The sequence below is a fragment of the Nicrophorus vespilloides genome, unplaced genomic scaffold, assembly GCF_001412225.1.
Source record: "Nicrophorus vespilloides isolate i.1.1-1 unplaced genomic scaffold, Nicve_v1.0, whole genome shotgun sequence".
Classification (NCBI taxonomy): Eukaryota; Metazoa; Arthropoda; class Insecta; order Coleoptera; family Silphidae; genus Nicrophorus; species Nicrophorus vespilloides.
This window is the reverse complement of record NW_017099656.1, coordinates 177078-189464: the sequence shown is the minus strand read 5'-3', so window position 1 is coordinate 189464 and position 12387 is coordinate 177078. Positions and strand designations below refer to the sequence as shown.

Genomic DNA, 12387 nt, shown 5'->3' with positions numbered 1-12387 from the left:
CAGATGACAAACAAGAAGACGTAAAACAAACAATAAAAGAAAAGTTTATTGCTGCTAAGGCTTTACTCCATAAAGAAATGATAAAAACGAAATTAGAAACTAATGATACCTTAATGGTTGACAAATCAAACATCATTATGAGTAAATCCAAATCAGTGATAGATGATATACAAAAAGCTAACAATATTTTTTGTGAAGAAACAGTTAATCTTGCAAAGAATTTACTAGAAACAATTGAAAGGCCAGATGAAGAAACCATTAAACAAATAATAAAGGAAATAGTTGAAGTTGTTAAGGTTACATCCCAACAAGCAATGAAAGAAAAGCAACCAGAAATTAATGACACCTTAATGATTGAAAAACCGGACGTCAATTTGAGTAAATCTAAACCAGTAATAGATGATAAACAAAAGATTAACAATTTTCGTAAAGAAGCAGTTAATCTTGCGAAGAATTTACCAGAGACAATTAAAATTTTAGATAGTAAACAAGAATCCATTAAACAAATAATAAAAGAAAAAGTTGAAGTTACTAAGGCTACATCCCACCAAGCAACGATAGAAAGGCAACCAGAAATGAAAAAACTGGACGTCAATATAATTAAATCTAAACCAGTGATAGATGATAAACAAAAGACTGACAGTAATTTTCGCAAAGAAGCAGTTCATTTTACGACGAATTTACCAAAGACAATTGAAAGGTCAGATGATAAACAAGTAACTATTAAAGAAATAATAAAAGAAAAAGTTGAAGTTGCTAAGCCTACATCTCAGGAAGCAACGATAGAGAGGAAACCAATAATTCATCACACCTTGATGGTTGAAAAACCGAACGTCAATACGAGTAAATCTAAACCAGTGATAGATGATAAACAAAAGACTAACAGTAACTTTCGTAAAGAAGCAGTTAATATTGCGAAGAATTTATCAGAGACAATTAAAAGGTCAGATGGTAAAGAAGAAAGCATTAAACAAATAAAAATAGAAAACAATGATTTTCCTAAAGCCATACTTCACAAAGAAATGATAAAGACGAAACCAGAACTTCAAGATACCTTAATTATTGAAAAACCGGACACCAATATGAGTAAATCTAAAGTAGTGAAAGATGGTAAACAAAAGACTAACAGTAATTTTCGTAAAGAAGCAATTAATCTTGCGCAGAATTTATCAGAAACAATTAAAAAGACAGATGGTAAAGAAGAAACCATTCAACAAATAATAAAGGAAAAAGTTGAGTTTGATAAGACTACATCTCATAATGCAGCGATAGAGAGGAAACTCGAAATTAATGACAATTTATTGTTTGAAAAACCTGTTAATAAACAAAAGATTGTGGTGAACTTTCCAAAAGAAACGGCCAATGTTGCTATTAATTCAAAGCCTATGAAAAGATCAGTTAGTAAAGAAAAAATTACTAAAAAAATAAGAAAAGAAATGGTTGATGTTGGTACATCCTTGCAAAGAAATATGCAGGATAAGGAAAAAAGTAGTATTACATGTTTACCGACTCCTGCAGTAGTTGATGAACAAAAAAATATTTATAACAATTCTCTCATGCCAATGATAGTAGATAAGGAAGAATCCATTAAAAAAGTAACAAAAGAAATTGCTAATTCCACTACTTATATATCTTCGCAGCAAACTATTAAAACGAAACCAACTGAATCTGAAGGAATGACAAGTACAAATGTACCAAAACTAATGGTAATTGATGCTAAAAATTTACCACATCCAATAATAAATACAGCTGATAAACAAGAAAATAAATTATTAATAACAGATATTGCTAAGGAATTATGTCGTCAAGGAAAAAAGCCAGTCGTTGATACGCCACCACCAATGATTGATGATAAGCAACAATCCGTTAAACTAATGAAAACAGAAAGAATAGATGTTGCCAATGATACAGTTTCCCAACTCAAAACGAATATACCAACGCAAGTGATAGTTAATAAACAAGGATACTTTTCTAAAGAAACATCTAATACATCTAATGATACACTTAAGCCAACGTTAAAAACAGGCGATTTACAACAAACCATATCTAAACTATCAATGGATATGGCTAATGACAATAAGGATAAATCATCGCAATCAATTGAAAAACAAGAGACAAGTAAAATCGTCAATAAGAATATAACAAAAGAAATTATAGCTGAAACAGAAGGAGTCATTAATAATAAACCAAAAGAAGCAAGAGATGTTTCATTGCAATCAATATCGCTTGTATGTGAGAAACATAAAGATATTAAAGAAATGTCAAAAGAATCCGTAGATGCAGCTGATCTTAACAACAAATTAACTGGATCAATGATAGACAACAGTCAAGAAACTATTAAAAACGAAACATTATTAGAGAATGAAGACATCATGTTGGAGCGTCAGATGAACTTGCAGTCGGATCGTCTAAAACTTAAAAATCGCAATGAATGTTTTAAATCAATTTATTTAAGTCAATTTGATCTACAAATGATTGATGAGAAAAACGGCAATAATAGAAAAAATGAAAGCAATTCACAAAGCGTAGGCGAAGGTAATGCGAATTTTAGAAATGCAAACATTATCTCCGAAGAGATGAAGAATGAACAAGGAAGCACTGCAGAATCGTTAGTTAATAGAAATTCTATAAACGATTGCGAATTAATTGAATTAGCAGATGATAGTGAATTAAATATGGTACCATTTGATGGTTGGTTTACAGAAAATGCTCATGATTTTGATACAAATACACATAAATTACGGACGTCTTCAAATTCGTCAAGGGACAATAGGAATCTTGGTGCAAAATCGACGAATCCATCAATTAAAATTAATAATCGAAGGGAATCTATGGAATCCACTGCTGAAATAGATACTGACGACCTTCAAAATTACAATGACTATCACCAAAATAAGAGTAGATACTCCATTTATCCAAAACAAATGCCACACTTAACAAACCAGAAACATAAACGCAATCGAGGATTGTATAAAAAAGGAAGTAAGTACGGAAATTATGATAGCAGTAGGCAACGTCAATCTCGAAGATTACCTATTTCCATAAAAAATAAGACAAGGGGAAAACGTTACAGTCCTAATAGATTACAATTTTTTGATAAACACGAGAGTCCCTCTACTTCATACCAAAATGACCAATATAGTAATCCACTTTTAAATATAACGAAGGTTCGGAACAATCGAGTATCTTCTACTCCGGTCTCAAGCGATAGTTGTAATGAGAAATTCTCCGACTTGGATAGCGATAAGACACCTCCAATGCGTCAAGAAAATGTGCAACATGATTACACTGAATTTTCAGATGATAACATTAATCCGCTATATAAGGGGAACGAGCGTATGGATAATAATTTCGAAAAATCCAACTGGTTTCCTGAACAAAAGAGAAGAACCTTTTCATCTGTGCTATCTTACCAATCCGACAAGCACCGACTTTCACAGTCATTTGGAGATCAAAGAGATAGGTATCAGGAGAAACCAAGAGTTGTACATCACACCAGCGATTTTAAAAGAACATCGCTGAAAAAAGACGAAACCAATTTCAATAATGAAGTACTTGATTATGATAGAACCCCATCGTCGCCCCCGCCACGGGAATTAGCCTACGAGAGTAATAGGTTTTGTATTAAACAAGGTAACGAGAGTGATGTTATGGTGACTAACATAAAGAGAGCTTCAGAATATATTCAAAAAACGCTGTCACCTTATACAGCAACAGCATATTCTAACAGTCCAACCCACCAGGTAAATAAAATAAACGTATTGGGGAATTTCAAATTTAATGATACATTGAAAAATTCTCCGAAAAAGGCTTCAAATGCAATAAATCCAGCAATAAACACATTAATCAAGGAAGAAATAAGTGCAACAGAGCCAAGTATTGAAGTAAATACTATCCATGAAATTGATTCTATGATATTGCAACCCACCTTGATTGAAGTAGAAAACATTAACAAAGCTGACAATTCTGCGATCAAATCTGAGATTGTTCAGGATTCAGCAATAAATATAACAAATAATGATAATGAAGTAACAACATCGCACAGTAAACATGTTAACGTAAGAAAACGTAAAGATATTATCAAAACTTCTTTAATAATGAGTGAAATTATACAACAAGAAGATAGCATTTCAAATAATACTTTTGATAATAAACAATCTGATGAAAACAAATTAATGGATGAAGTAGTATGCAACATCATTGAAAATAAAGATATTTTTGCCGACAATGCAATAGTAGAAACTACTGAATATTCTGTAAACTCAGGTATAGTCGAAAGTGAAAGCTACATTCAGAATGTGCATGAAAATTTGGTAAGTTTGGAAAGTAATATAATCACGAAATCTGATGAAGTTGTTTCTAATGAAATAGTAGATACAAATTTATTGCAACCATTCACTAATGTAGAAAGACAAGATTTTCAGTCCGAGAACAAAGATCGAGAGATCAGTCAAATTAATGAATCAGGAAAGGAAACAGTTAATGATGATTATAACGAAGAAAATAATTGGGTTGAATCGACCAAATATGAAAAAACTGAGAAAGAAATTAGCGGACAAGTTAAATCTTATGAAACTATGTATCCGAAGATTATGGAAATACTATCTGGCCCGATCATTGCCGAAAATTTGGAAACTCAAATTGATTTAAGTGAAGAGAGGGCATTCCAAACTATAGAAACAATTTTGCCAATGAATTCTACTTCAGGAAATACAGAAACTGAAATTCCACGTGTAATTGAAACAGAAATTAAACAATCTACAGAACATAAAGTGATTGATAAATTAAAGCAAAATTCAGTGAGCGAAATACAAGAAAATGAATCAGAAATATTGCCCGTTGAGGTTCCAGAGATTATTGAGGAAAGATTTTACAAAGAGACTGTGAACACCGCTCAACTAAATATGATGGAAGATGTTGCAAATAAATCTGAAGATGAAATGATTACAATTAATAAATTTGAGATTCCTGTTACAGAAGATTTCAAAGAAAAGGAAGGAACAATACCAAAAGAAATGTCCATTCCTTATTCAACCATATTTGAACAATCCTATCATACTATCTCTGATTGCATAAATGATAAGTTGAAAGCTCAATCGGAAGATAGTTCTGGATCGCTAACTATTTCATTGACCGAGAGTATTTCATTGGAGGACACTTCGAATGACGATATGTTATTTGATGACACCGATGAAAAACAGAACGAACAGGTTTTACATGAAAGCATATCAGACGTAACCGGTATGCATGCAATTGAAAATATAATCGAAAAAATATCCGAAAACCCCGAAGATGAAAAAATGAACGATATTCCACAGTATACAGAAGATGTACGATTGCAAGAAGAAATTTGCGAAACTGAGAAAGAAATTATAAAAGAATCTAAAATTATTGTAGGATCTAAGGTGTCAAAAGAAAACGTAGATCTACGACATTTAGACAAAAACGTATCATCCAGTGATTTAGCAGAGTGCAATATTGAAAGTAAATCTAAATCAAATGATAAAAATGTGGTAGCAACATCAAATAATGATGTTGCGGATAATTCGAAAATCAATGAATGTGATTTTTTTGCGGACGATGATAGCATGGAAAGTGCAATACCGAGTCATAAAATTAATAAACGTAAGAAGACGAGTGGTAAAAGAAAAAATTCCAAAGCATTAAAAACTCTTGATGTGGCAGCTAAAAAGAAAATCGACAGTTTTAAATTGGCACAAATTAACCAAATTGATACTGGCTTATTAACTGAATGTTCGGATGAAGCTAATTTGGATAAAGAATGTATTACCAAAACTGTTGCTGCGCCGATCGCAGAGTTATTTGATGAAGAAAGTTTGGATAGTTTAAAGTCCACACCAAAATTGCAAATTGATACAAGCAACGACGACAGTTCTAATGATCAATTTTTGATAAAATATGTTGAGCCACCTGCGAAAAAATCCACGACTAAAAAGAATTTAGTACATTACGACGAGGATAGATCCTTAGCAATTGATCAACATGTGTGGAAAGATTTGGAAGATGCAATCTACATTGAAATGATGCCGGAGGGTGAGAAAAGGACATCGACAAGAGCTGCGAAAACAAAGGCTAAAGCTAGAATATCGACGGTGAAGTTGAGAGAGTTTGACGATTTATTGAAAATATTGGAAGATAAATCCAGTCAGAGTGTTGAAAAGAAGGAAACCAGGGGCAGGAAGAAGGTATTGAAAGAGGAAAAAGCTGTAGCAATACCGAAACCAAAATCCGCATCTACACTGAAATCGAAAGCACTAGCAACACCGAAATCAAAGGCGACTACAGCACCGAAATCAAAAGCGGTAGCAGCACCGAAATCAAAAGCAGCAACAACACCGAAATCAAAAGCGGCAACAACATCGAAACCAAAAGTAGAAGCAACACCGAAACCAAAAGTGGAAGCAGCACCGAAACCAAAAGCAGCAACAACACCGAAACCAAAAGCGGCAACAACACCGAAACCAAAAGCGGCAACACACCGAAACCAAAACAGCAACAACACCGAAACCAAAAGCGGCAACAACACCAAAACCTAAGGTGGAAGCAACACCTAAACCAAAAGCTGTAACAACACCGAAACCGACAGCCGTAAGAAATCCAAGACAAGCAAAAGCTGTTCAAACTGGTCCGAAAAAACCTAGAGGAAGACCGAGGAAAATTAAAGTAGTAGAACCATGTGAAACCATAGTTGCGACGTCTTCGAATGTTGAAAAAGAACTAGCAAATGTGAGTTACATTCAAGAAGAACTAGAACTGCAACAAGCAATGGAAACATCGTATCCAGATGTTCAGGAAATACAAGAAGAGTGCATAACAATTGCCCCTCATATTCCAACTGTTCAACAACACAGTTTAAATACTTTAGCAGCTGTTGCTTGTGATATGTTGGTAGATTTTAATGAACAAAGTAAATATATGAAAATTCAAACGGCCAAATTTCAGCCGGAAAATGACGACAGCAACGATAGTTATGAAGGTAAATTAGTTATATCTGACGAAATCAAAGAAGATGTTGTTAAACCTGAAATTAAACCAGAAAATATTCAATGTTCGGTCATAAGAGAGGTGAAGGAAGCGATGCTAGAAAACCCCAAAGAAGTTAAACCTGCTTGTGAACCATTGATACAACCGGAAATTGTTCCTTCTGCTTGTGAACCATTGATACAACCGGAAATTGTTCCTCTTGCTTGTGAACCATTGATACAACCGGAAATTGTTCCTCTTGCTTGTGAACCATTGATACAACCGGAAATTGTTCCTCTTGCTTGTGAACCATTGATACAACCGGAAATTGTTCCTTTGCTTGTGAACCATTGATACAACCGGAAATTGTTCCTCTTGCTTGTGAACCATTGATACAACCGGAAATTGTTCCTCCTGCTTGTGAACCATTGATACAACCGGAAATTGTTCCTCTTGCTTGTGAACCATTGATACAACCGGAAATTGTTCCTCCTGTTGATTGCGATGTTAAAAAACCGACAGATCATAGAATTGACGTAATTCTGGGGAATATTTCTAAAGACGAATCAACTGGAGTTTTCGCACCTGCAGTAAACAAGCAGGATGCACCGTTACGACGATCTTTGAGATCAAAGAGTGCAATATGCCAAAATAACATCGAACCTACAAATAGAAGAGCATCCGCTGATTCACATGATCGCAAATGTACAGACTTTTCGAATTTGTTCAAAATCTATGAGGCAAAAAGTGTTTTATCGAAGAAACGAGCACATGAATCTACCCTGAAAGCAACAAAATTGTTACACGAACAGCAATATGGTAATGTAGAAGTGCGAAATCTTAATACTGGAATTATTGAAAACCAAATTGATAGATTACACACAATCGCATCGCAATCTGAAGAAGAAGAAGTTCAAGCTGTGGATCTATCGTGCAAAGAAGATGCACGAGAAAGAGATAACGAGAGGAAAAGTGAATATACAACATACAACGTAGCACCAAACCCATCAGAAAGTATTATAATAAACTACAAAGTTGATTGCGAATCTAATTTATCCAAGGATAGATCTGTTAGTGTTGACATTTCCAGGAATTATGCTCGAAGGCCTTCGATTTCTAAAGAACCTACAGGCAGCGATATGCTATTGAAATGCCAAGTGAAGGATAACGAACGTAAACTCATCGAAAATTTATGCAGAGACGAAAGTGTCAGCATTACACGAATCAACTGTGAGCCACCGAAATACAGTAATGAAGTACAAACAAATGTAATTGTCCAAAATAAGTCTAAAAATATATCACAACCTGAAGTCTGCAATGTTAAAGATATAATCGTTCATGAAAGCGTAATTGTTAAAACAAGAAACGCGTCGGCATCGATGCAAAATAAGGAACAAATAAGTCCCAAAATGAAACAAGATCTGGAACCGATGGCTGTTTTAACACCTACATCCTATTCAAATCAGATGAAGCGAAGATGTTCGGTGGAGGTAGAAAATTTGATAAAGAAATTGAAATTTAATCCAGAGCTTGCAGTGGATCCTGTGGATATGAGAAAAGACAAGAAGACGGTTCGATCGCCGTACGAGAAACGTAAATCTATTAACGATGTTGTAGTTAGGCTTTCATCAAATAATCAGGAAAAGCTCCAGATGGAATCACTAAAAACGCCTATCGAAGATATGGCGGAAATAACACTGATCAAATTAAACCCCGAACGCGCTGTGAGTGCTAATGTTTTCGAAGTTAACAAACATGAAGAACCTACTGTAAGTACATTTTTTTCACAAAACAAAATAAATAAACCTGTTTTTAATATAAATTTTTCACATGTTAAGAAACCAAAAGAAAATATCGTGAATATGGATGTTTCAAATGTTCATATACAGAGAGAACCTCTTGTTAAGAAATTGAGAGAACCTGTTAACAATATGGATGTTTCACATGAGAAGAAACCTATTATAAATATGGCTGCTTTACATGTTGAGAAATCAATGGAACCTGTCGAAAATATGGATGTTTCACATGTTAAGAAGTTGCAAGAACCTATCATGAATATGACTGTTTTACATGATAAGAAACGAAAAGAACCTATCATTAATATGAGTGTTTCACAGGAGAAGAAACCAAAAGAACCTATCATGAATATGGCTGCTTTACATGTTAAGAAATCAAATGAACCTGATGTAAATATGGATGTTTCGCATGTTAAAAAATTGCAAGAACCTATCAGGAATATGACTATTTCACTTGATAAGAAACCAAAAGAATCTATCATAAATATGAGTGTTTCACATGAGAAGAAACCAAAAGAACCTATCGTGAATATGGCTTCTTTACATGTTAAGAAATCAAACGAATCTGTTGTAACTATGGGTGTTTCACATGTTAAGAAGTTACAAGAACCTATCAAGAATATGACTGTTTTACATGTTGATAAACCAATGGAACCTGTCGTAAATATGGATGTTTCACATGTTAAGAAGTTACAAGAACCTATCATGAATATCGCTGTTTCGCATGATAAGAACCTAAAGGAATCTACCGTAAATGTGGATATTTCTCATGTTAAGAAACTGAAAGAACCTTCCATGAATACGCATGAATTACATATTAAGAAATTACAAGAAACTGTCATGAATATGTCTGTTACACATAATAGGAAACCAAAGAAACCTGTGCTAAATATGGATGTATCAGATGTTACGAAGTTACAAGAACCTATCATTAATATATCAAAGGAACCTGTCGCAACTATGGATGTTTCTTGTGTAAAGAATCATCAGGAACATATCGTGCAAACGCATGAATCAAATGTTAAGAAACCTCAAGAACATGTCGTGAATATGGATGTTTCATATATTAAGAAATCATCTGTAGTTAATATAGCTGCTACGCATGTCAATAAACTCAACGAACGTATAGCGAATATAGATGTTTCACATGTTAAGGAACCAAAAGAACCTATCATGAACATGGCTGTTTTACATGGTAAGGAACCAAAGGAATCTGTCTTGAATGTAGACGATTTACATGTTAAGAAACATAAGGAACCTGTTGTGAATATGGATGTTAAAAAACTGAAAGAACCCATTGCGAACAAATCATTAGAATCTGCAATTACAACAAGTATTTTACAAGTTAAAAAAGAACCAGTTGTCAATATGGATATTTCACAAGCTAAGAAACTAAAAGAATCAGACGAGAATTTGGATATTACTCAAGTTAAAAAAGTAAAACAACCTAAGGATGTTTTACAACTCAATTTTCAAGCTATTTCACAAGCTGCCGTGGAGTTGGATGTTTCACATGTTAAAAATCTGAAAGAACCCGTCGTCAATATGGATGATTCTCAAGTTGTGAAACTGAAAGAACCTGTTGAAAATAAGAAATTTTTCCATGTCAAAAAGCTAAAAGATCTTTCGAGCTCAGTTTACCAAGTTATCAAACTAAATGAACAAGCTGATCGTCTTAATATATCTCTTGTTAACAAACCAAAAGATATCGTGAATACAGATGTTTATCAAGTAAACAATCCAAAACGACCAGTTCTGAGTATAGAAGATTTTCATGTTATTAAAACAAAAGAGACTCTTGGTTTTTCTCAAGATGGAAAATCAAAAGATATTAAGGAAATCGATTGCAAGAAGCCTGAAAGATTGGATAAGGAAATAGTTGTAAGTAAACCGATCGAACCACTGGCGGACTTCAATTTACCTGATCTTTCGATTGTGAGAAATTCCGTTGATGCGAATGTCATAGTTATTCCTCCTTTCAACGAAGAAACTGCTGAGATTTTATCGCATATAGATAAAGAGGATAATAGTCTTCTTAAGAGTGAGACTAAATCCAGTGAAAATGAGGCGGTATCCTTGGGTCCTCTAATGCCAAACAACAGCTTGAGAGAAGCCAGAAGTACATCGCTGAATCCATCTCCAACTGGAAGTAGCGATTATCAGTATCCGGACCAAGACAATATTTACGGTTATGGCGATGAGTATTTTATAATCGCAGCAGACGAAAATATTATTTGCAAACAAACTAATGCTGATAATGAAGGAGATTACATCAACAATGTGCCAGAAGTTCAAAATCCGGTCGTCGTTGAACCAATGGAAACCGAAATAGCCGATATAGTATTAAAAGAAAAGGAGGTTGCTTCTTTGATGAGTTGCAATGAGATGCAATCATATTTTATACCATTACCACAAGCGGATGCTCAGCCTCCAGCGCAGGTGATTGATAATAATGTTGCAACGGTTCAAACGAGTCCGGAAGACAATCCTCAATCTCGACATGAAACAGGTCACATAAGTAGAATAGGCTCAGATGAAAGACATTCAAGTAGTAAAACTAAATCATCAAGCAAGAACAGAATATCGCAAACATATCGTAAATCCGAAGAGCAACCATTTCCTTCCACATCTAATACGGATTTGAAATCTAATCACCGTTCAACGAAAAATCAAGAGACGCCTTCTCACAGAATCACAAGATCCGAATCAAAAGCTAAGATAGACAATTTGGAACCGATCACTTCGAGAAGGAATCTTCGCTCCAGAGTATCTACTCCTCTAAGGAAACCAGTGAATATTTCGCCCGCGAGGAAATCATCCCCACCGCCAGTACCGGTCGAGAGAGAAAGATTGTCAGCAGTTATTACTGATAAGGATATAGAGGATTTGGTGGAGTGCAAACTTCCTGAACCAAAAGAACTATCTAGCGCAAATGTAGCTCACGTCGAGGGATTGGATGAACTCGTCGCAGAGAAAGCTAAGCAAATCGCTCGAGCCAACGAGCTTTTTAATTACGTGCAGGAAATGGACATAAACAAACTTCCGAAACCGAAGAATTTTCGTATTGGCAGTCACGAATATCTGTCGCATTCGGCGGATAAATCGGGCGACAGTGAGGATAGCCTGTCGAAATCCTGCACTCCAAAATCTCGATCTAGTTCAGCCGATGCATCAATATCTATGAGGGAAGGATATAGGGTATGTTCACCGGAATTCGGAGCAGATACGTGCTTCACTCGTATTGACAAATCCCATATATCTCGGAAGAGAACGAAACCCTCCGATAATCGACGTATTCCACCGTACAATAACGATAAACCGCACAAAAGGACGGCACTATCGTCTCGCGGTCAATCTATGCCTTCATCAGATGTCACAGATTTCCCAGCAAAGACCACCTTGAAAAGTATCGGTACTTCGTTTGATTCTCCATGCAAGAGATCGTCAATGTCAGCCCGTGACCGCTCGAGGCCTTCTATCCCAGATCCAGTCTATCCATCAAACTCTTCTCTCAAAAATACTGGTAATTCACGAAAGAAAAGCACTAACTCTTCATCACCCAATGATTTAGCGTCCGTTCCAGAAGTTCAACCAGGCACCAGCTCCA

The 12387-nt window shown here is 35.0% G+C and overlaps 1 protein-coding gene across 2 annotated transcripts; it reads left to right on the top strand.

Moving 5' to 3' along the window:
- Nucleotides 1-6: 6 nt before the first annotated feature.
- LOC108565039 lies at nt 7-6602 on the top strand. Of its 2 annotated transcripts, XM_017924291.1 has the most exons (2): nt 7-2062; nt 2099-6602. In XM_017924291.1, exons 1-2 carry the CDS (start codon nt 78-80, stop codon nt 6555-6557), a joined length of 6444 nt encoding a protein of 2147 aa, XP_017779780.1. In that variant the 5' UTR covers nt 7-77; the 3' UTR covers nt 6558-6602. The 2 variants fall into 2 exon arrangements, with proteins under 2 accessions (XP_017779780.1, XP_017779779.1); XM_017924290.1 differs by having other exon boundaries at nt 7-6602.
- Nucleotides 6603-12387: the final 5785 nt, after the last annotated feature.

Excerpts from the sequence above, each read along its gene's own strand:
- LOC108565039 (XM_017924290.1), top strand. The coding sequence starts at position 78 with ATGATAAAAACGAAATTAGAAACTAATGATACCTTAATGGTTGACAAA.